This window comes from Dendrobates tinctorius, unplaced genomic scaffold (assembly GCF_039654945.1).
Source record: "Dendrobates tinctorius isolate UK_male_01 unplaced genomic scaffold, ASM3965494v1 ptg000386l, whole genome shotgun sequence".
Lineage (NCBI taxonomy): Eukaryota > Metazoa > Chordata > Amphibia > Anura > Dendrobatidae > Dendrobates > Dendrobates tinctorius.
Window position 1 is genome coordinate 1075832 of NW_027362052.1, and position 25847 is coordinate 1101678.

General features: G+C 45.2%; 1 protein-coding gene across 3 annotated transcripts in view; it reads left to right on the forward strand.

Annotated features, from left to right (window-relative positions):
• Positions 1-25847, forward strand: part of TAF1C (TATA-box binding protein associated factor, RNA polymerase I subunit C) — a 116903-nt gene that overhangs the window by 27015 nt on the left and 64041 nt on the right. For 2 of the 3 annotated variants that reach the window (XM_073563317.1, XM_073563318.1), the window contains exon 3: positions 5338-5431. The exons of the other annotated variant lie outside the window; for it this stretch is intronic. In XM_073563317.1, coding sequence (XP_073419418.1) covers positions 5338-5431 — 94 coding nt within the window. The remainder of the gene's footprint in view (positions 1-5337; positions 5432-25847) is intronic. 3 annotated transcript variants of the gene reach the window in all.

Here is a 25847-nt window from a genome sequence, read left to right on the forward strand (position 1 = left end):
GTCTCTATGGAGCATAGGCATTGTAGTAATGCACACCGGACCTTTCTATTAGAACATGGGATAGAAGGTGATATCGTCATTGGTCTCTATGGAGCATAGGCATTGTAGTAATGCACACAGGACCTTTCTCTTAGAACATGGGATAGAAGGTGATATCGTCATTGGTCTCTATGGAGCATAGGCATTGTAGTAATGCTCACAGGACCTTTCTATTAGAACATTCGATAGAAGGTGATATCGTCATTGGTCTCTATGGAGCATAGGCATTGTAGTAATGCACACAGGACCTTTCTATTAGAACATGGGATAGAAGGTGATATCGTCATTGGTCTCTATGGAGCATAGGCATTGTAGTAATGCTCACAGGACCTTTCTATTAGAACATGGGATAGAAGGTGATATCGTCATTGGTCTCTATGGAGCATAGGCATTGTAGTAATGCTGACAGGACCTTTCTATTAGAACATGGGATAGAAGGTGATATCGTCATTGGTCTCTATGGAGCATAGGCATTGTAGTAATGCTCACAGGACCTTTCTATTAGAACATGGGATAGAAGGTGATATCGTCATTGGTCTCTATGGAGCATAGGCATTGTAGTAATGCTGACAGGACCTTTCTATTAGAACATGGGATAGAAGGTGATATCGTCATTGGTCTCTATGGAGCATAGGCATTGTAGTAATGCTCACAGGACCTTTCTATTAGAACACGGGATAGAAGGTGATATCGTCATTGGTCTCTATGGAGCATAGGCATTGTAGTAATGCACACAGGACCTTTCTATTAGAACACGGGATAGAAGGTGATATCGTCATTGGTCTCTATGGAGCATAGGCATTGTAGTAATGCTCACAGGACCTTTCTATTAGAACACGGGATAGAAGGTGATATCGTCATTGGTCTCTATGGAGCATAGACATTGTAGTAATGCACACAGGACCTTTCTATTAGAACATGGGATAGAAGGTGATATCGTCATTGGTCTCTATGGAGCATAGACATTGTAGTAATGCTCACAGGACCTTTCTATTAGAACACGGGATAGAAGGTGATATCGTCATTGGTCTCTATGGAGCATAGGCATTGTAGTAATGCACACAGGACCTTTCTATTAGAACATGGGATAGAAGGTGATAGCGTCATTGGTCTCTATGGAGCATAGGCATTGTAGTAATGCACACAGGACCTTTCTATTAGAACATGGGATAGAAGGTGATATCGTCATTGGTCTCTATGGAGCATAGGCATTGTAGTAATGCACACCGGACCTTTCTATTAGAACATGGGATAGAAGGTGATATCGTCATTGGTCTCTATGGAGCATAGACATTGTAGTAATGCTGACAGGACCTTTCTCTTAGAACATGAGATAGAAGGTGATATCGTCATTGGTCTCTATGGAGCATAGACATTGTAGTAATGCTCACAGGACCTTTCTATTAGAACATGAGATAGAAGGTGATAGCGTCATTGGTCTCTATGGAGCATAGGCATTGTAGTAATGCACACAGGACCTTTCTATTAGAACATGGGATAGAAGGTGATATCGTCATTGGTCTCTATGGAGCATAGGCATTGTAGTAATGCACACAGGACCTTTCTATTAGAACATGAGATAGAAGGTGATATCGTCATTGGTCTCTATGGAGCATAGGCATTGTAGTAATGCACACAGGACCTTTCTATTAGAACATGAGATAGAAGGTGATAGCGTCATTGGTCTTTATGGAGCATAGGCATTGTAGTAATGCACACAGGACCTTTCTATTAGAACATGGGATAGAAGGTGATATCGTCATTGGTCTCTATGGAGCATAGGCATTGTAGTAATGCACACAGGACCTTTCTATTAGAACATGAGATAGAAGGTGATATCGTCATTGGTCTCTATGGAGCATAGACATTGTAGTAATGCTCACAGGACCTTTCTATTAGAACATGAGATAGAAGGTGATATCGTCATTGGTCTCTATGGAGCATAGACATTGTAGTAATGCTCACAGGACCTTTCTATTAGAACACGGGATAGAAGGTGATATCGTCATTGGTCTCTATGGAACATAGGCATTGTAGTAATGTACACAGGACCTTTCTATTAGAACACGAGATAGAAGGTGATATCGTCATTGGTCTCTATGGAGCATAGACATTGTAGTAATGCTCACAGGACCTTTCTATTAGAACATGAGATAGAAGGTGATATCGTCATTGGTCTCTATGGAGCATAGACATTGTAGTAATGCTCACAGGACCTTTCTATTAGAACACGGGATAGAAGGTGATATCGTCATTGGTCTCTATGGAGCATAGGCATTGTAGTAATGCACACAGGACCTTTCTATTAGAACACGGGATAGAAGGTGATATCGTCATTGGTCTCTATGGAGCATAGGCATTGTAGTAATGCACACAGGACCTTTCTATTAGAACACGGGATAGAAGGTGATAACGTCATTGGTCTCTATGGAGCATAGGCATTGTAGTAATGCACACAGGACCTTTCTATTAGAACACGGGATAGAAGGTGATATCGTCATTGGTCTCTATGGAGCATAGGCATTGTAGTAATGCTCACAGGACCTTTGGCTTGTTCATGTGACTTACATTGCAGTTCTCATTGGTCAGCACTAAGTATAAGGTTTGCATTATGTTAGTAATTTGCAGCTGTGATAAAGACCCATGTAGGGTCGAAACGCGTAGTTGTTGTCTCAGTGCCTCATAGCACATCCATCCACTCTTGAGGAGTTAGCCGCTTTACTATTTTAATTTTTTCAATAAAGCAAGAAATTTTATCAGCTGGAACGCCCCTCATGTTTTTGTCTATCAACTATCGTTGGGTCCAGACGAGGTTCCGTGCTGTGGCTTTGGTTGGTGGGCTGGCTAGGGCTTTCTTAGCCTATTTTGTTTTTTCTTCTATGTGGTAAATGAGGGACACCAGCGTGTTTAACAAAGGTAATCCTCTCACCTGATGTGGTTGTGAAGGGTCACAACCACCTAAGGAAGTTTTGGCTGCTGCAGATCACGGGATGCAGATAAAAAAGTAGAGAAGAGAAAAGCCGGGGTTCGTCTGCGCTAGACCACAAGGAATCAACCGAACATGCAAGCAAACCTTTATTCACATTCAAGCCAACGCGTTTCATGGCCTCCTGGCCACTTCATCAGGTCAGCCCTGATGAACATGTGATGGGAGACGCAGCGCCGGTGTGATGGACATGTGATGGGAGACGCAGCGCCGCTGTGGTAGACGTGGGATGGGAGACGCAGTGCCGCTGTGGTAGACGTGGGATGGGAGATGCAGCGCCGCGGTGGTAGACGTGGGATGGGAGACGCAGCGCCGCGGTGGTAGACGTGGGATGAGAGACGCAGCGCCGCGGTGGTAGACGTGGGATGGGAGACGCAGCGCCGCGGTGGTAGACGTGGGATGGGAGACGCAGCGCCGCGGTGGTAGACGTGGGATGGGAGACGCAGCGCCGCGGTGGTAGACGTGGGATGGGAGACGCAGCGCCGCGGTGGTAGACGTGGGATGGGAGACGCAGCGCCGCGGTGGTAGACGTGGGATGGGAGACGCAGCGCCGCGGTGGTAGACGTGGGATGGGAGACGCAGCGCCGCGGTGGTAGACGTGGGATGGGGGACGCAGCGCCGCGGTGGTAGACGTGGGATGGGGGACGCAGCGCCGCGGTGGTAGACGTGGGATGGGGGACGCAGCGCCGCGGTGGTAGACGTGGGATGGGGGACGCAGCGCCGCGGTGGTAGACGTGGGATGGGGGACGCAGCGCCGCGGTGGTAGACGTGGGATGGGGGACGCAGCGCCGCGGTGGTAGACGTGGGATGGGGGACGCAGCGCCGCGGTGGTAGACGTGGGATGGGGGACGCAGCGCCGCTGTGATGGGAGAGGGGAATTTCTTAGAATGCAGAGACTTTAGGGGAGGAAAGTGTTCACCCCTGGGCAATACCTCCTTCTTCACCTCGGATCTGATGTTAGGGTTTGGCCTTCAGTTTGGAACATTTTGTGCTATTATACCGTTCATCACAATCCACAGTTCTTCAGTAAGGTGACGGGATTTTTCAGCCGGAGATTATCTGTTCTGACCGATCTCAATGGGTTCTGGTTCAGCCATTCTGGGTTGTGATTTCTAAGACCTTTCAGTTTGTGACACTTAGGAATCAAGCGTTTTTTCCTTAGACTGTTCTGTACATACATACCCACTCCAGTGGCCAGAGGAATCAAGTTATTGAGCGAGGACACGAAATCTCTACCAAGCGAGTTCATCTATGATAAGCCGATGTATAAGACAGTCAGGGGAGTGTCATTGTTCCACTCCAAAGCATCGCCAGACTGCAAAGAAAACATGTAGGCCACTTTAGACAAATCAGAAAAACTGCTGGTGATACAGCTCGGTGTACAGTGCATTGGTTCACAAAACCCGGCAGGCCTTAATGTCTCCATCCTATCAGGCAGGAGGTAGCAGAGTGGTGCAGGTGTGACGAGCTGGTGGAGAAGCTCCAGGTATCTGGTACAGAGCATCCACACAAGCTGTGAGACTCCCACACTGCCTGCTCAAGCTGCCATTGAACCACCAGTCCGAGCACATCGTCTGTTTCCAAAGGCATTGGTGTTGTGCCTGCTGCTTGGTCTGCGGATTCTGTCCCAGCTCTCCAGGTGAGGTGGAGCGCACCTAACATAGGACTAGGTCAATCCCAAGACACAGGTGAGTCCAACTGCCTAAAATAGGTCAGAGGGAGATAGTGGGATTAATCCATATTGGGCAATTTGCAAAACCTGACATGGATCACCACAGAGGGCAGTGGAGAGGGGAGCAGAGCCCGGGATACTTGGGACCGGAGTGTGACAGGTTCCTTGTAATGTGCATATATCGGAGTGCGGCACCTTAGTTTTTGCCTGTGCATCTGGTCTATTTAGCTTTCCTTTTTCAGAGGAGAAACGGTCAGGTCTGGATCCTGCTCTGTGGCCAGCTGACATACAGCGAGGGGTGATACTAGAGATCGGACCATCCTGATGGGTGCACCTTGTTGCCGTGGGATGGCTTTTACACTTTTTGATCAGAGTAGTGTCACAAAACCCCTGTGTTACGTATGTGTACTATTACTATTTCCTTACTGCAGGGGATTTGCAAGATGGTTTTGTCCCCTGTATTTTGCCCGAAGCTCATCATCTTCTGAACAGTCCGGGAGAGGACAAGCTTTACTATGTGTTACTGTGTCATGCAGGGCCTGCATTGGCCTGGGATGGCGCTATTCCTCATATGCATCCATAGCTTATTCCGAGACCTCTCCTAAAATGAGGACTGAACCTGTGTATCATTTCTTTGCAGGATTATGGGCCGTTCATCCCCTTGTACAGCAGGGAGCACGAGCAATGGACTCCAGCAGAGATTGTCCCCTCCCCACTATTGCCCCCCAACACTGGTAAGACCATCAAAATGTAATCTTGCTGCATGTCATAGAAAACACTAAAAATTCATGGAAATCGCTCATATCCCCACTCCCTCCATTTTTCTTGAATCTCCCATTTGCAATAACAAAGCAAGGTAGCACACAAAGCTGCCGTTATGACTAATGGCCGTGCACAAAGACTCGTCAACCAGCTTAATGACCATGCCAGAGCCTCTTGTAGGACGGAGGCCATGAGGATGTACATTGTACATAGAGCTATACGAAAGACCGGTCATTGAGGCAGAAGACCTACTCTCTGAAGGCCATGAGGATGTATATTGTACATAGAGCTACACGATAGACCGGTCATTGAGGCAGGAGAAGACCTACTCTCTGAAGGCCATGAGGATGTATATTGTATATAGAGCTACACGATAGACCGGTCACTGAGGCAGGAGAAGACTTACTCTCTGAAGGCCATGAGGATGTATATTGTACATAGAGCTATACGAAAGACCGGTCATTGAGGCAGAAGACCTACTCTCTGAAGGCCATGAGGATGTATATTGTACATAGAGCTATACGAAAGACCGGTCATTGAGGCAGAAGACCTACTCTCTGAAGGCCATGAGGATGTATATTGTACATAGAGCTATACGAAAGACCGGTCATTGAGGCAGAAGACCTACTCTCTGAAGGCCATGAGGATGTATATTGTATATAGAGCTACACGATAGACCGGTCACTGAGGCAGGAGAAGACTTACTCTCTGAAGGCCATGAGGATGTACATTGTACATAGAGCTATACGAAAGACCGGTCATTGAGGGAGGAGAATACTTACTCTCTGAAGGCCATGAGGATGTACATTGTACATAGAGCTATACGAAAGACCGGTCATTGAGGCAGAAGACCTACTCTCTGAAGGCCATGAGGATGTATATTGTATATAGAGCTACACGATAGACCGGTCACTGAGGCAGGAGAAGACTTACTCTCTGAAGGCCATGAGGATGTACATTGTACATAGAGCTATACGAAAGACCGGGCATTGAGGCAGAAGACCTACTCTCTGAAGGCCATGAGGATGTATATTGTACATAGAGCTACACGATAGACCGGTCAATGAGGCAGGAGAAGACCTACTTTCTGAAGGCCATGAGGATGTATATTGTATATAGAGCTACACGATAGAGCGGTCACTGAGGCAGGAGAAGACCTACTCTCTGAAGGCCATGAGGATGTACAGTATATTGTACATAGACATAGAACTATACGATAGACCGGTCATTGAGGCAGGAGAATACTTACTCTCTGAAGGCCATGAGGATGTACATTGTACATAGAGCTATACGAAAGACCGGTCATTGAGGCAGAAGACCTACTCTGAAGGCCATGAGGATGTATATTGTATATAGAGCTACACGATAAACTGGTCATTGAGGCAGAAGACCTACTCTCTGAAGGCCATGAGGATGTATATTGTATATAGAGCTACGTGATAAACTGGTCATTGAGGCAGAAGACGACCTACTCTCTGAAGGCCATGAGGATGTATATTGTATATAGAGCTACGCGATAAACTGGTCATTGAGGCAGAAGAAGACCTACTCTCTGAAGGCCATGAGGATGTATATTGTACATGGACATAGAGCTATACGATAGACCGGTCATTGAGGCAGGAGAAGACCTACTCTCTGAAGGCCATGAGGATGTATATTGTACATGGACATAGAGCTATACGATAGACCGGTCATTGAGGCAGGAGAAGACCTCTTCAGAGAGTTGGACAACAAAGTGGAGGAAACCTTTTGTCCTTGTGAAACACACTGTCCGCTCCAGGGAAATATTTTACATGTACACTAGAGATTTTTACCTCCCAGAGAAGTTGCACCTGCAACAGAAATATGACTCCGAAAGAAAACCTAGAATATTGAATTTCTATACATCTGATGTTAATGAAGCCCACCTTTCTGGCACTGGGGTTAACCAGGGAAACAGATATATATTTTCTCATAATTATAAACCCAACAAATGGTCCCAAAGACATAGGGGCCATATAACCGAAAGCAGCTAGGCCATGTTTAGCCTCCTAAGTAGAGTTGGGCGAAACGGGTCGGGAGAGTTTGCTTCTGCTTGTTCTCAATAGGGAGAGTGTTTAGGCAGGAAAGAAAAAAAAAAATCTGTGCTTCTGCTGATAGCGATTGTCACTGTACAGTTAGAGTGCAGTGACGGGAGGATTTTTGTTGTGTGCAGCAGCGCTGGTGGTTATTAGGCTGCCTTTATAAGGCTCCCTGATAGCTGCATTGCTGTGTGCAGACTGCTTTTTTCAAAGCAAAAATACTTTTATTCCTTTTTTCTGCACAGTTACCGAGCGTTCATTTTTTTTCACACACCGTATAGAGGTGTACGCTCCTCACCCACTACCGTGTACTGGCTGGTATCACGGACAAATACATGCTAAATGTGTGTGACTCCGTAAAAAAATACACGGACTTTTACATTTTTCCATACATACACCGTATAGAGGTGTCCGCTTCTCAAACCTTATTGTATATCTGCTGTTTGGATTATGGTCACATCTATACAGAGACAGCGTGTGTGACTCCGGAAAAAAATAGACGGAGATTTAAAATTTCCCATACATACACCGTATAGAGGTGTCCGCTTCTCAAACAGTATCTTACATCTGCTGTTTGGATTACTGTCACATCTATACAGAGACTGTGTGTGTGAGACTCCGGAAATACATATACGGACATTTCCATTTTTCCATACACCGTATAGAGCTGTACACTTCTGATACAGTACCGTATATCTGCTGGTTGGATTACGGTCAAATACATACTGGGAGAGCGTCTGTGACTAAGGAAATATATATGGAGATTTAAATTTTTCCCTACACCTTATACAGCTGTACCATGTCTCTGCTGGTATTTTTGGTACATTTTCCCAAACATGAGGAAGTATGGTGGAAGAGGCCGCGTACGTGGGCGGGGGAGGGCGCAGCTGATACTGGTGGTGGTGGTGGTGGTGCATCTGCTGGTTATGGCAAAAGCACAATAGCAGCTAAGGCAGGAGGTGTTGATCCTGCGTCATCGTCTGGCACAAGAAGGCCTTTAAGGTTCCCTTTTCTGGGAGTAGGTAAACTGCTTTTAAAGCCGGAGCATCATGAACAGGTTTTGGCTTACATTGCCGAAACAGCCTCCAGCTCTATCGCCTCCTCTTCTGAAGTTTCAAAAACTTCAAGCACTGAGTCGTCAGTGCAGGCTTCTGGTCAGGAACAACACCTTTCCTTGTGTCCTTCACCCACACCAAAAGTGAAGGATGCGGCAGGCCACACTTCAGATTACTCCATGGAGCTCTATTCACATACCATGCCTGGGTTATCAAGTCAAATCCTGAATTCCCCAGTCCAAGATGAATCTGACATGGAGTGCACTGATGCACAGCCACTGCTAGATGATTCTGCTGGTACATTGACCCAGAGCAATACATTTCCCTTGCAGTCAAGTGAGCCAGAATCAGAACCTGCTGAAACTCGGGTGCCCCTTCCCGCATACTATACCACCTTACACGGTGACACAGAGGAAGGTGCAGATGAAATTGTAGAGGAGGTGATGGATGACCCAGTTGTTGTCCCGGATTGGCATCCATTGGGGGAAGAGGGTGCCGCTGGCAATAGCTCAGAAGAGAAGGATCCACAGCAGGCATCGACATCGCAGCAGCAGTTATCTGGCAGGCTTGTAGCTGTACCAAAACTTTGTAAAAAAAACAAAAGAGTTGCAGGACAGCTTGACCAGACGGTCAAATTAGCACAGCGTGCAAGCCCTGAAAATTTATAACATAGTATGAAGAGTGCAGTGTGGCACTTTTTTTTTTACCAAAATCCTACATTTAACCACCATGCACTTGCAAGCGTGGACGGACTACAAAACCTCAGGTAGCACATGTGCACCTGCTCTAACTGATGGTAGCCAGCAACGCTCCATCGCTTCCCCCCACTGAAAGCCCACCGGTAAGCACACCACCAGCAAGAAATGTTGAGGTGTCGTCGCAAGGCCAAAGCAGTCAGGGAATAACAATGTTTTTGCAACGAAAGACTGAATCTAGGCCATCACCACCATCACCAACCCCCTCTCAGTCTGTCAGGTCCACCGCTAGTTCCCCCATATGCAGCTCTCAAGTCCAGCTCACCCTACCGGACACTGAGTAGGACAAGAAAGTACTCATCCTCTCATCCGCGTACACTGGCTTTGAACGCCTACATTGCCAAACTGATCTCATTAGAGATGATGCCCTTCTGTGTGGTTGAAAGCGAAGCGTTCCGAGAGCTCATGGCCTACGCTGTACCATGCTATCACCTACCCAGTCGGCAATTCTTTTCCCGAAAAGCCATCCCTGCCCTCCACCTGCATGTGAAAGACCGCATTGTCCATGCACTCAAACAATCAATGAGTGGAAAGGTGCACCTCACAACAGATGCATGGGCCAGTAGGCATGGCCAGGGCCGTTACGTGTCCATCACTGCGCATTGGGTTAATGTGGTGGATGCAGGCTCCACAGGGGACAGCGGCGGTGGAACAGTGCTTCCTAGCCCACGGTATAGGAAACAGTTCGCTTTAGGCGTTCGACCCTCCTCCAGAAGCAAAAGCTCGTCGACAGAGCGCAGTCACACGAGCACTCCATCCGCAGCTGCCAGTGTTGCACACGAGGTGTCCCACTATTGAACAGCTAGTGGTAAGCGGCAGCAGGCTGTTTTAAAGATTGTCTTTGGGCGACAACAGACACCGTGGAGGTACTGGCCGACTACTTGCAGCGACAAACTGAGTCATGGCTGGGCAGTCTACATCTTGAGCCAGGCAAGGTAGTGAGTGTTAACGGCCGAAATTTTGTGGCAGCCATAGCCCTTGCAAAACTCGGACACATACCTTGCCTGGCTCACACCTTGAACCTGGTGGTGCAGTGCTTCCTAAATAATTATCCGGAGATAACAGCCCTGCTCCATAAGGTGCGAAGACTGTGCTCGCACATCCGTCGCTCGCCTGTACACTCCAGGCGATCGCTCCACCTCCCCAAGCACCGCCTACGTTGCAACAAGGTGGAACTCCACCATGCACATGGTTGAGAGGCTGTGCGAACAGAGGCAGGCTGTAATGCATTTGTGGGAGGATACACGGGCAGGCAGTTTGAGGGCAAACATGGAGTTGTCGGGTGTGCAGTGGTCAAAGCTGAAAGACCTCTGTAAAGTCCTTCAGTGTTGTGAGGAATGTACACGGCTGGTAAGCGCAGACGACGCCATCATAAGCATGAGCATACCACTTATGCGTCTGGTCATGCAAACTTTGACGCACATTAAGGATCAGGCGTCTGCAGCAGAGGAGGAGGGAAGCCTTGATGACTGTCAGCCATTGTCAGCGAGGGCAACTGACCTGGACAAGGTGGAGGAAGAAGGGGAGGAGGATGCTTCTCAGGGGGCAAGAGAAAATGTTGGCTTGCCAAGGTCAGGTACAGGGTTTGTGCGTGACTGGAGGGATGTGGATTTGCCAGAAAGTGCTCCTCCACCCACCACTGGCAGTGCAGCATTGACACCTGGAACATTGGTCCACATGTGTGATTATGCCTCGCGGATCCTTAAAAGGGACACCCGCATTGCCAAAATGATGAAGGATGACGACTACTGGTTGGCCAGCATCCTCGATCCACGCTATAAAGGCAAATTACAGAACATCATGCCACAGGAGAACCTAAAGATAATATTGGCTAACAAGCAAGCAACTCTGGTAAACCGTCTGTTGAAGGCATTCCCAGCACATAGCAGCGGTGCTGGTTCTCCCACGAGCCGTAGAGGGCAACATGGAAGAGGTGTTCGTGGTGCACAAAGCCAAAGTGGCGTTGGTGACAGGGGTTTCATGACCATGTTGTGGACTGATTTCTCAAGTACCGCTCACACGACTGGTAATACTGCATCGATTGCAAGTGACAGGAAACAGCAGTTGTCAACTATGGTTACAAACTACTTCTCCCATATCAATGTTCTCCCTCACAGGTCATTCCCCTTTGACTTTTGGGCCTGTAAACTGGACACCGGGCCTGAATTGGCACAATATGCCTTACAGGAGCTCGCTTGCCCTACTGGTAGTGTGCTATCTGAAAGAGTCTTCAGTGCTGCTGGATCAATCCTGACAGAAAACCCTTCTGTCGACTCAAAATGTTGATGATCTAACCTTCATTAAATGAACCATGCATGGGGTTTCAAAGGATTTTGTCCCACCTTCCCCTGATGACACATAAGTGGCAATAAAAATGGCTCGCTTTTGTCCTCCTCTTCCTCGGACTTCTCCACTTCCTCCATTTGCAGCTGCTGAATGTCCAGCCTACACATCAACATATGCCATTTTTTTTTTTTCAACCTCCCTAACTGGGCTGCACCCCCTCCCAGGGCCGGGGTCACCAAGTGCCGTTGCCCTGAACAGATGGGTGGGCCTACTCTTCGGCGATGGCACAGGGCCCCTCATAGTACAATAAATTGTCTGACGGTGGGGGGACCCACTCGCCGTCACACACCGGCGTACTATGAGGGACCCTGTGCCAGTGCTGCCGCCCACGAGTGGGCCCCCCCTGCTTGCTCAGGGCCCCAGCACTTGCAATACTTGCCTCTCCCTGCTCCACCGCTGTGTAGTCTGGGCAGTTAAATCCTTCACAGGGTCGGGCACTACAAATTTGGTGAACTGATCGATGATGGTGGTGCTTTATGATCAGCTTTCACAGTTTTCCTAGTCAGATGTGTGACATTCCTGCCACCATTTTTCAATGTCTCCTCTCATGACAATCCAATAGAATTGCCTACGGCTTGTGGCTTCTGTCTTTTGCACTCCAAAGTGAACAGACAGATCATGATAGGCAGTGAGGGCCATGTCTACATCTCTCCCTGTGATCACAATTGGATGGAGACGAGTAACGGTGATGGGATCCACGGTGCTGCAATACAGCAACCTGTTCTTCACAAAGAACCGTTTTCTCAGTCTCCACAGGCAAAGTAATTGAGGGTTAGCATCGTCTCTGCGAATTCTTCCAGGAGGTTTTCCCATGATTAGTAATTTCAAAAATTTCTGCAGTCGCTCCACTTTCCGTCTGTACTTGTATCCATCTAGTTTCCTGTAGCGGAGAGTCTGGACTGGCTTACTGACACTGAAATATATACCAATATTTAAAAGTACCCCAACACTGTATACTGTTGTACGCTTCGAATACATTTCCCTTTTTAATTTTTATGTTCTGGTGTAATCCATACTGAGCCTGTGAGAGTTTGTGTCTGACTCTGGTAAACTATAAGGAGATTTAAAATGACACCAACACTGTGTGCAGCTGTACGCTTGTAATACATTACCCTTTTCTGACTTTTTATATTCTTGTCTAATCCATACTGAGCCTGTGAGTGTCTCTGACTCCGGAAATATAGACGGAGATTTACAATTACCCCTAGACTGGATACACCTGGTATCTGCTGATACAGTACCTTTCCAACATTTTTGATTACGGTTAAATCCATATTGACTGGATGAGTGTCTGAGGGTGACTCCTGAAATCCAGTGGTTGGACAAAATGGGAACACCTGGAAACATCAACTAAAGTTAGTTTAATATGGTGTATGTCCACCTTTAGCGGCGATTACAACCTCAGTTCTCCGAGGTATGGATTCATACAAAGTGTGAATTGTTTCCAAAGGAATTGTAGCCCATTCTTTTAAAACACAATCCGGTTCTTTGACGATGGCGGCGGAAATCGACGTCTAACTTGAATCTCTCAAATCGGCCATAAATGCTCAATAATGTTGAGGTCTGGGGATTGTGGGGGCCAGATGAGATGCTCAACTTAATTACAATGTTCCTCGTGCCATGCTTTAATAATTCTAGCTGTATGAATTGGTGCATTATCATCCTGAAAGATGGCGTTCCCCTCCGGGAACAGTGCTTGAACCATAGGATGCAAATTGCCTCTTCAGAAAGAAAGAGGACTTTTACTCTACAGCGCCACCTATTGGTAGTAGCGATCCTACAAGTCACAATCAACCCTTTAACGAGTCTTGTAGTATGACTTAGGATACAAGCCAAATCAGAATCTCAATTTGCAGACACGGTGTTTCGAGCTGAACCATAGGATGCACTTGGTTGGCCAAAATGCCTAAATCGCGGTTGTTAATTCTTCCATGAAGGGATATCATTGGCCCGGCGGCTCTCCACGAAATAGCACCCCAGATCATCACAGAACCTCGGCCATGTTTTACGGTAGGGAGAAGGCAGTCTGGATGGAATGCCTCTTTCGGCTGTCTCCAAACGTATACTCGGCCGGAGGTCGGAAATGGGGTAAACGATGATTCGTCTGAGAATATCACGTTTCCACTGCTCGAGGGACCAATTCTGGAGGTTTCTACATCACTCTAAACGCTTGGAAACATTTGTCATTGAGAGCAGCGGTTTTCTAATTGCAGCTCTTCTGTGGAATCCAGATTTGAGCAGCTCCTGACGAACATTTTTCGTGGAAACTGGGTTCTGTAGGTGTTAATTGAGCTCAGCATTGATTTTGAGACCCGTGGTCTTGCGATCCTCTCTCACAATTCGCTTTAGAGTCCGACTGTCTCTCTCAGTCAACTTTGACTTTCGGCCGGACCTGTGCTTTGCTGTGGACGTTTTTCCTTCTTTTTCCAACAAAGTTATTACTTTGGAGCCAGTACCTCTTGGCACGCCAAGCATACGGGCACTTTCTGTTACACTAGCGCCTGCCATACGAGCACCAACAATTTGGCCTCTTTGAAAATCCGAGAGGCCTACCATTGGTATCAGGTTCTCATCAATGTTCTTACAATTCTGCAAAACAAACAGTTAATTTACATACACATATCACATGACACAAATAATCAACGACAAAACATTACCATATGTCACGGTTTGCTTGTGTATAACATGTTCGAAGATTATGATGCCAAAACGTTGTGTTTCCATTATTTTGTCCATCCCCTGTATATACGGAGTGTGTCTAGAAGCCCTCACCGCCGACCGCCATTTTTCTTCTGCCCACCTTTACAGCAGAGAGAGGTTGCTGACGCTGTTTATGATTTGGGAGGCATTTAGGCCTGTAAGCAGAATTTCTTATGTGCTTGTGCTGAACGCAGTTGTTGTGTACAGTTAGTGTGCAGTGACAGGGGAGGATTATCTTGAGTGCAGCAGCGCTGAGTATTTGCCTGCCTTCCAGCAGTATTGCTGTGTGCACACTGCTGTGCAGACTGCTTTTTACACAGCACTCCTACTTTTATTCTGTCTTTCTGCACAGTGAATGAGCGTTCATTATTTCACACACCGTATAGAGCTGTACGCTCCTCACACACTACCATGTACCAGCTGGTATCACGGAGAAATACATGCTGTCTATCTGTGTGTGACTCCAGAAATATATAGGGGGATTTATATTTTCACTTATACTATATACACCTGGTATCTGCTGATACAGTACCTTAGTTCTAAATTTTTTTATTACGGTATAATCCATACTGAGTGAGCGTGTGTGGTTTACTCCTTCAATATATACGGAGATAAAGCTTTTACCCTATACTCTATACACCTCCTATCTTGTGACCCAGTACCTTTGTTAGACATTTTGTATTACGGTCAAATCCACACTGAGTGAGCGTCTGAGGGTGACTCCGGAAATATATAACGAGATTTAACCCCTTTCCTTCATCGGATGTACTATCCCGTCCATGTGCCCTGGGCCCTAATTACCATGGACGGAATATTACGTAACAGCGATAAGCGGCGCCCACGTGGTGAGCGCCGCTTATCGCGCCCGGGTGTCAGCTGATTATCACAGCTGACACCCGGCACAATGTGTCAGGGGCGGTCACGGACCGCCCCCGACACGTTAACCCCTTGTACACCGCGATCAAACACGATCGCGGTGTACTGGGGGTTAAAGGGAAGCATCGGCAGGGAGGGGGCTCCCTCCGTGCTTCCCTGAGCCCCCCATGGCAGCGCAATGTGCAGCGCTGCTGCGGGGGGCTCTCTCCCTACAGGCCCCCGGATCCAAGATGGCGACGGGGACCTTCAGGGGCCTGCAGGAAGCTGGCTTCCTCACTGCCCGCAGAGCGCAGGCATGAGGAAGTCTGCAGCACTGCCTGTGTCAGATCGCTGATCTGTCACAGTGATCTGTGATGTGACAGATCAGCGATCTGTCACATGACAGTTATGTCCCCTCTGGGACATTGTAATAAAGTAAAAAAAAAATAAAAATGTAAAAATAACTTTAAAAAAATCGCTAAATAAATTAAAAAAAATAAAAATATTCCTCAATTCATTTTTTGGAAATAAAAAAAAAATAAAAATAAAAGTACACACATATTTGGTATCGCCGCGTCCGTAACGACCTGCCCTATAAAACTGTCTCATTAGTGAACCCCTTAAAAAATAAAAATAAAAAGCGAAGCAAAAAATAATGATTTATTATACCGCCGAACAAAAAGTGCAATAACGCGCAATCAAAAAGACGCATATAAATATCCATGGTACCGCTGAAAACGTCAGCTTGTCCCGCAAAAAATGAGCCACCATACAGCATCATCAGCGAAAAAATAAAAGTTATAGCTCGCAGAATAAAGCGATGCAAAAATAATTATTTTTTATATAAAATTGTTTTCATTGCATAAAAGCGCCAAAACATAAGCGACATAAATGAGGTATCGCTGTAACCGTACTGACCCGAAGAATAAAACCGCTTTATCAATTTTATCGCACGCGGAACGGCGTAAACGCACCCCCCCAAAAGAAATTCATGAAACGCTGGTTTTTGTAAATTCTGCATCCCAAAAACAAAATAAAAAGCGATCAAAAAATGTCACATGCCCAAACATGGTACCAATAAAAAGTCAACTCGTCCCGCAAAAAATAAGACCTCACATGACTCGGTGGGCCAAAATACGGAAAAATTATAGCTCTCAATATGTGGTGATGCAAAAACTATTTTTACAATAAAAAGCGTCTTTTAGCGTGTGACAGCCGCCAAACATAAAAACCGCCATAAATAGTAAATCATACCCCCCCGTTATCACCCCCTTAGTTAGGGAAATATAATAAAATTAAAAAAAAATGTATTTCTATTTTCCCATTAGGGTTAGGGCTGAGATTAGGGTTAGGGGTGTGTTGGGGGTTAGGGTTGGAGTTAGAATTGGGGGTTTCCACTATTTGCGCACATCAGGTGCTCTCCAAACACAACATGGCGTCTGATCTCAATTCCAGCCAATTCTGCGTTGAAAAAGTCAAATGGTGCTCCTTCCCTTCCAAGCTCTGCCATGCACCCAAACAGTGTTTTACCCCCTCATATGGGGTATCAGCATACTCAGGACAAATTGCAAAACAACTTTTGAGGTCCTATTTCTCCTGTTGCCTTTAGGAAAATAAAAAATTGGGGGCAAAAATATCATTTTTGTGGAAACAAATATGATTTTTTTATTTTCATGCCCGGGCGTTATAAACTTCTGTGAAGCACTTGGGGGTTCAAAGTTCTCACCACACATCTAGATAAGTTTCTTGAGGGGTCTAGTTTCCAAAATGGTGTAATTTGTGGGGGGATTCCACGGTTTTGGTACATCAGGAGCTTTCCAAACGCGACATGGTGTCCGATCTCAATTCCAGCCAAAAAAGTCAAATGGCGCTGCTTCCCTTACGAGCTCTGCCATGCGCCCAAATAGTGGTTTACCCCCACATATGGGGTATCAGCGCACTCAGGACAAATTGCACAATAACTTTTAGGGTCCTGTTACCCTTGGGAAAATAAAAATTGGGGGTGAAAAGATCATTTTGTGGAAAAATATGATTTTTTAATTGTACGGCTGTACGTTTTTTAAATATTCAAAAAATTCCTGTGAAGCACCTGAAGGGTTAATAAACTCCTTGAATGTGGTTTTGAGCACCTTAGGGGGTGCAGTTTTTAGAATGGTGTCACTTTTGGGTCACTTTTGGGTATTTTCTATCATATAGACCATTCAAAGTGACTTAAAATGTGATGTGGTCCGTAAAAATAAAATGGTGTTGCAAAAATGAGAAATCGCTGGTCAACTTTTAACCCTTATAACTTCCTAACAAAAAAAAATTTTGGTTCCAAAATTGCGCTGATGTAAAGTAAACATGTGGGAAATGTTATTTATTAAGTTTTTTGTGTGCCATATCTCTGTGATTTAAGGGCATAAAAATTCAAAGTTTGAAAATTGTGAAATTTTCGCCAAATTTCCGTTTTTTTCACAAATAAATGCAAGTTATTTGAATGAAATTTTACCTCTAACATGAAGAACAATGTCACGAGAAAACAGTGTCAGAATCACCGGGATCCATGGAAGCGTTCCAGAGTTAAGGCCTCATAAAAGGACAGTGGTCAGAATTGTAAAAATTGGCCCGGGAGTTAACGTGCAAACCACCCTTGGTAGTGAAGGGGTTAAATTTAGCCCAACACTGTAAACATCTGTACACTTCTGATATAGTACCCTTTTTTGCTATTTAGATTCTGGTGTAATCCAGACTCAGCCTGTGAACGTCTGTCTGTTACTCCGGAAATATATTTGGAGATTAAGGATTACCACCACACTGTATACAGCTGTACGCTTGTGATACATTAAACATTTTTTACTTCTTTGTATATTCTGGTCTAATGCATACAGCGCCAATGAGTCTGTTTCTGACTCTTGAAATATATACGGAGATTTACAATGACCCCTACACTGTATACAGCTGTACGCTTCTGATCCATTACCCTTTTACTGCTTTTTATATTGTGGTGTAATCTGTACTGAGCCTGAGAGCGTCTGTGTCTGCTTCCTGAAATATATACGGAGATTTAGAATGTTTAAACTATACTATATATACCTTGTATCTGGTGATACTGTACCCTTTTTCAAATTTTTATAGTAGTGTCTAATTCATACTGAGCCTGTGAGCGTCTGTCTGACTCATGACATATATACAGAGATTTACAATTATCCCTAGACTGTATACAGCTGTATGCTTTTGATACAGTACCATATATCTGCTGGTATTTTGGGTCCATTTTCACAAAAATTAGGAGTTATGGTGGAAGAGGCCGCGGACGTGGGTGTGGGGGGCCAGCTGGTACTGATGGTGGTGCATCTGCTGGTAGTGCCAAAAGCACAATAGCAGCTAAGGCAGGAGGTGTTGAGACTGCGGCTTGTTTTGGCTCCGGAAGGCCTGGAAGGCTCCCTTTTCTGGGAGTAGGTAAAGGGCTTTTAAAGCCGGAGCATCAGGAACTGGTTTTGGCTTACATTGCCAAAACAGCCTCCAGCTCTATCGCCTCCTCTTCTGAAGTTGCAAAAAATGCAAGCACTGAGTCGTCAGTGCAGGCTTCTGGTCAGGAACAACCCCTTTCCTTGTGTCCTTCACCCCCACCAAAAGTGAAGGATGCGGCAGCCCTCACTTCACATTACTCCATGGAGCTCTTTTTCACATACCATACCTGGGTTATCAAGTCAAATCCTGAATTCTCCAGTCCAACATGAATCAGAGATGGAGTGCACTGATGCACAGACACTGCTAGATGATTCTGCTGGTACATTCCCCTCTACAGAGCCAGAATCTGACCCTGATGAAACTCGGGTGCCCCTTCCCGCATACTATACCACCTTACACAGTGACACAGAGGAAGGTGCAGATGAAAGTGCCGATTCCCTGAGCTGGTGGGGGGGATACTCGTGGGCGACGGCACTGGCACAGGGCCCCTCATAGTACGCAAGTGTTTCTGCCGGTGGGAGGGCCCACTCGCCGTCAGACACACCGGCATACTTGAGGGGCCCTGTGCCAGTGCCGTCGCCCACGAGTGGGCCCCCCTTGCTTACTCAGGGCCACAGCACTTGCAATATTTGCCTCTCCCTGGTCCACCGCCATGACGTCTTCCGCGTTTCCTGACAGTGACATTCAGGTCAGAGAGCGTGATGACATCACGTCGGTATGCCCTCTGCCTAAACAAGTCCAAGTGCAGAGAGCTGAAAGATGGTGACGCTGAGGAGTCCAGAATAGAGCAGTGCCCAGCAAGGAGAGGTATTTAATATTTTTAAAGGTTGGGAGCAATTTTTGGGGAGCACTATACACAGGAGAATGATATGGGGCCCATCATATACTGGAGCTTTCTAAATGGGGCAGATTATATATGGAGCATTATTTGGGCCCAACATACACTGGAGCATCATCCATGAGGCCCATCATGTACTGGAGCATTCCAAATGGGTGACATCAGACACAGAGCAGCATTTACGGGGCCCATTACACACTGGAGGATTAGAAATGGGGCCCATTATATATGGAGCATTATTTGGGCCCATAACACAATGGACCATCATCCATGGGGCCCATCATATACTGGAGCATTCTAAATGGGGTAGATTATATATGGAGCATTATTTGGGCCCATCATACACTGGAGCATCATCCATGAGGCCCATCATATACTGGAGCATTCCAAATGGGGGACATCAGTCACTGGAGCAGCATTTACGGGGCCCATTACACACTCGAGCATTAGAAATGGGGCTCTATATATATTATAATTTATAATATAATTTGGGCCCATAACACACTGGAGCATCATTCATGAGGCCCAGCATATACTGGAGCATTGTAATAGGGCAGATTATATACACTTGTGGCCAAAAGTATTGACACTCCTGCAATTCTGTCAGATAACTCAGTTTCTTCCTGAAAATGATTGCAAACACAAATTCTTTGGTATTATCTTCATTTAATTTGTCTTAAATGAAAAAACACAAAAGAGAATGATGGAAAAAGCAAAACATTGATTATTTCACACAAAACTCCAAAAATGGGCCAGACAAAAGTATTGGCACCCTCAGCCTAATACTTGGTTGCACAACCTTTAGCCAAAATAACTGCGACCAACCGCTTCCGGTAACCATCAATGAGTTTCTTGCAATGCTCTGCTGGAATTTTAGACCATTCTTCTTTGGCAAACTGCTCCAGGTCCCTGATATTTGAAGGGTGCCTTCTCCAAACTGCCATTTTTAGATCTCTCCACAGGTGTTCTATGGGATTCAGGTCTAGACTCATTGCTGGCCATCTTAGAAGTCTCCAGTGCTTTCTCTCAAACCATTTTCTAGTGCTTTTTGAAGTGTGTTTTGGGTCATTGTCCTGCTGGAAGACCCATGACCTCTGAGGGAGACCCTCCTTTCTCACACTGGGCCCTACATTATGCTGCAAAATTTGTTGGTAGTCTTCTGACTTCATAATGCCATGCACACGGTCAAGCAGTCCAGTGCCAGAGGCAGCAAAGCAACCCCAAAACATCAGGGAACCTCCGCCATGTTTGACTGTAGGGACCGTGTTCTTTTCTTTGAATGCCTCTTTTTTTCTCCTGTAAACTCTTATGTTGATGCCTTTTCCCAAAAAGCTCTACTTTTGTCTCATCTGACCAGAGAACGTTCTTCCAAAACGTTTTAGGCTTTTTCAGGTAAGTTTTGGCAAACTCCAGCCTGGCTTTTTTATGTCTCGGGGTGAGAAGTGGGGTCTTCCTGGGTCTCCTACCATACTGTCCCTTTTCATTCAGGCGCTGACGGATAGTACAGGTTGACACTGTTATACCCTCCGACTGCAGGGCAGCTTGAACTTGTTTGGATGTTAGTCGAGGTTCTTTATCCAACATCCGCATAATCTTGCGTTGAAATCTCTTGTCAATTTTTCTTTTCCGTCCACATCTAGGGAGGTTAGCCACAGTGCCACGGGCTTTACACTTCTTGATGACACTGCGCACGGTAGACACAGGAACATTCAGGTCTTTGGAGATGGACTTGTAGCCTTGAGATTGCTCATGCTTCCTCACAATTTGGTTTCTCAAGTCCTCAGACAGTTCTTTGGTCTTCTTTCTTTTCTCCATGCTCAATGTGGTACACACAAGGACACAGGACAGAGGTTGAGTCAACTTTAATCCATGTCAACTGGCTGCAAGTGTGATTTAGTTATTGCCAACACCTGTTAGGTGCCACAGGTAAGTTACAGGTGCTGTTAATTACACAAATTGGAGAAGCATCACGGGATTTTTTGAACAGTGCCAATACTTTTGTCCACCCTCTTTTTGTTATGTTTGGTGTGCAATTATATCCAATTTGGCTTTAGGACAATTCTTTTTGTGTTTTTTCATTTAAGACAAATTAAATGAAGATAATAATAACAAAGAATTTGTGTTTGCAATCATTTTCAGGAAGAAACAGTATTATCTGACAGAATTGCAGGGGTGTCAATACTTTTGGCCACAACTGTATGGAGCATTATTTGGGCCCATCATATACTGGAGCATCATCCATGGGGCCCATCATATACTGGAGCAGCATTTACGGGGCCCATTATACACTGGAGTATTAGAAATGGGGCCCATTATATATGGAGCATTATTTGGGCCCATAAGACAGTGGCGCTTCATCCATGGGGACTAACATATACTGTAGCATTATGTGGAGCTCATCATATACTGTATGGAACATTATATGGGACCAATGATTCTGTATGGAGAAATATATGGGCCTCATTACTCTGTATAGCGCACTATGCGGTGGCCATAATACTGTACGGAGTAATATACTGTCCGGTTTTTGAGCTATTGGAGAATTTAAAATAGATATCAGTCATGAGATGAAAAAAGTGAAGTATTTTTCATTGCACTATACCGCTATTTCTCTGCCATATCGGAGCATCATGAATTGTGTCATGTGTTAAAGGGGCCCACTGACACTCTTTGGCCCAGGGCCCACGAAAACCTGGAGCCAGCCCCCCCCCCCACAACTTTAGCCAAATAACCCCCAGTTTTCAATGCGTAACTATTATTATAAAGTAAATTAAGGTTGACAAGCTTCAGTAATAAGAATTGAGGTTGTTGGCATTGAAATGGGCACTGTAGGTGTGTTCCTGGCCTCCACTCCCTGACGACTTTGCTTCCCCATTGACTTGCATTGGGTTTTGTGTTTCATTTGGACCTTCGACTTTTCCCGATAGCTGGCCGATTTCGTTCGACTCGACTTTTGAGAAAGTCGGGTTTCATGAAACCCGACTCGACCCTAAAAAAGGCAAAGTCGCTCATCTCTACTCTTAAGTGTAGATGAAATCCTGATCCAAATCGTGGCATCAACCTCGAACTTCTGTGGTCGTTGGAGAGGAGCTGTTGTAGAAGTTGGGATTTCCCACAATCATGAAGGGCTGAGAGTCATAGAAAATATTAAAAATCCTTCATGTCCCTCGTGTCTCCCCTCTTTTGCTTTTTCCTTTGATGTATCATGTGTCTTGAGGAGACAGTGGTGGGTGCCTTCATGTAAAGTGGTCGTGACAGAGATGTGAAGCAGATTAACCCCTTTACCCCCAAGGGTGGTTTGCACATTCATGACCGGGCCAAGTTTTACAATTCTGACCTCTGTCCCTTTATGAGGTAATAACTCTGGATCTTCCATGGATCCCGGTGATTCTGATAATGTTTGCTCGTGACATATTGTACTTCATGTTAGTGGTAAAATTCCTTTGATATAACCTGCGTTTATTTGTGGAAAAAAAAAGGAAATTTTGCGAAAAATTTGAAAATTTTGCAATTTTCCATCTTTGAATTTTTATGCCCTTAAATCACAGAGATACGGCACACAAAATAATTAATAAATAATATTTCCTGTATGTTCACTTTACATCAGCACAATTTTGGAACCAACATTTTTTTTTTGTTAGGAAGTTATAAGGGTTAAAAGTTGACCAGCGATTTCTCATTTTTACACCATTTTATTTTTACGGACCACATCACATTTGAAGTCACTTTGAGGGGCCTATATGATAGAAAATACCCAAAAGTGACACCATTCTAAAAACTGCACTCCCTAAGGTGCTCAAAACCACATTCAAGAAGTTTATTAACCCTTCAGGTGCTTCACAGGAATTTTTGGAATGTTTAAAAAAAAATGAGCATTTAACTTTTTTTTCACAAAAAAATTACTTCAGGTTCAATTTTTTTTATTTTATTTTACCAAGGGTAACAGGAGAAATTGGACTGCAAAAGTTGTTTTGCAATTTGTCCTGAGTACGCTGATACCCCATATGTGGGGGTAAACCACTGTTTGGGCGCATGGCAGAGCACGGAAGGGAAGGCGCACCGTTTGACTTTTTCAATGCAAAATTGGTTGGAATTGAGATCGGACGCCATATCGCTTTTGGAGAGCCCCTGATGTACCTAAACAGTGGAAACCCCCCACAAGTGACCCCATTTTCGAAACTAGTCCCCCCAAGGAACTTATCTAGATGTGTGATGAGCAATTTGAACTCCAAAGTGCATCACAGAAGTTTATAATGTAGAGCCGTAAAAATAAAACATCTTATTTTTTCACAAAAATTATCTTTTTGCCCCCAATTTTTTTTTTCCCAAGGGTAACAGAAGAAATTGGACCCTAAGAATTGTTAAGCAATTTGTCCTGAGTACGCTGATGCCCCATATGTGGGGTAAACCACTGTTTGGGTGCATGGCAGGGCTCAGAAGAAAAGGAGCGCCAGATTTTACTGTGATGGTTTTCAGGTGCCATGACCCACTGGGAGAGCCCATGAGGTGCCAGAACAGCAGAGCCCCCCATAAGTGACCCCATTTTACAAACTGCACCTCACAATGAATTCATCTAGGGGTGCAGTGATCATATTGACACCATGGGGGTGTCACAGAATCTTATACCATTGGGCAGTGAGAACAAAATAACTACATTTTTACCACCAAAATTTTGTTTTTGCGAATGATTTTACATTTTCGCACAAGAAGTGGTTAAAAATGGCACCAAAATTTGTCCTACAATTTCTACTGAGCGTGGCCATACCCCATATGTTGCTGTACAGTGCTGCTTAGCCAATCGGAGAGACTCGGGAGGAGTGGAGCGCTATTTGCCTATTCAAGTGAATGGCTCTGTGCACGTGTCACTGTTTCCATGGACCTTGTGTCCGTGGGCAAAACACGCTGACATGTCCATTTGTTACTGTCAGCACGGACCACAAAACATCCAGCACACGTGTATACACATAACACACACGGATGTCACCCATGTGACACGCATCGGAGCCGGGGAAGAAGCGTTACAGTAAGCGCTGTTGCCCGGCTCTGGACCCGGCGCTCCTCATTCTCCCCTGCTCTGCTGGTGATCGGCGCGAGCAGGGGAGAATAATGAAAGCTACACACCTGGTCAAAATTGTTGGTGCCCCTCGTTTAATGACAGAAAAACTCTCAATGGTCACAGAAATCACTTGACTTTGACAAAAGTAATAATCTATGAAAATGAACAAATGAAAGTCAGACATTGCTTTTCAGCTATGCGTCCACAGAATTTTTAACCCCTTAATGACCGGAACTTTTTTCGGTTTTCCCTCTCTTATTCCCAGAGCCGTAACTTTTTTATTTTTCCGTCAATATGGCCATGTGAGGGCTTATTTTTTGCGGGATAAGTTGTACTTTTGAATGATACCATTGGTTTAACCATGTCGTGTACTATAAAATGGGAAAAAATTGCAAGTGCGGTGAAATTGCAAAATAAAGTGCAATCCCACACTTGTTTTTTATGTTTTGGCTTTTTTGCTAGATTCACTAGTTGCTAATGCTGCCCTGCCATTATGATTCCCCAGGTCATTACGAGTTCATAGACACCAAACATCTCTAGTGGTGCAAAAAATTCCAAAGTTTGCTAAAAAAGATTTGTGCCATTTTCCGAGACCTGTTAAGTCTCCATTTTTCGTGATCTCGGGTTGGGTGAGGGCTCATTTTTTGCGCACCGAGCTCATGTTTTAATGATACCTGTTTTGTGCAGATACGATCCTTTGATCGCCTGTTACTGCATTTTCATGCAATGTCACAGTGACCAAAAAAACGTAATTCTGGCGTTTCAATTTCTTTTCCCCGCTATGCCGTTTAGTGATCGGATTAATAATTTTTTTTTTTTTTTTTGATCAGGCGATTCTGAATGCGGCGATACCTAATAATGTGTGTAATTTTTTTTATTATTATTTTAGATGGGGGGGGGGGGAAGGAGGTGATGTAAACTTTTATATAATATTATTATTATTATTATTATTATATTTTTTTTTTTTTTCTTTTTTTTTTCATATTTTTTGAAGGCTTCCTAAATTTTGTCATGCTTCAATAGTCTCCATGGGAGACTAGAAGCTGCCATAGCCTGATCGGCTCTGCTACATCTAGGCGATGAGCAGATCACCTCTATGTAGCTGAATTACAGCATTCCTATGAGCGCCGACCACAGGGTGGCGCTCATAGCAATCCGGCATCAACAACCATAGAGGTCTCCAGAAGACCTCTGGTTGTAATGGCAACACCGCTGACCCCCAATCACGTGACCGAGTCGGCGATGTGCGTATTTCTGGCCGCGCAGCCAG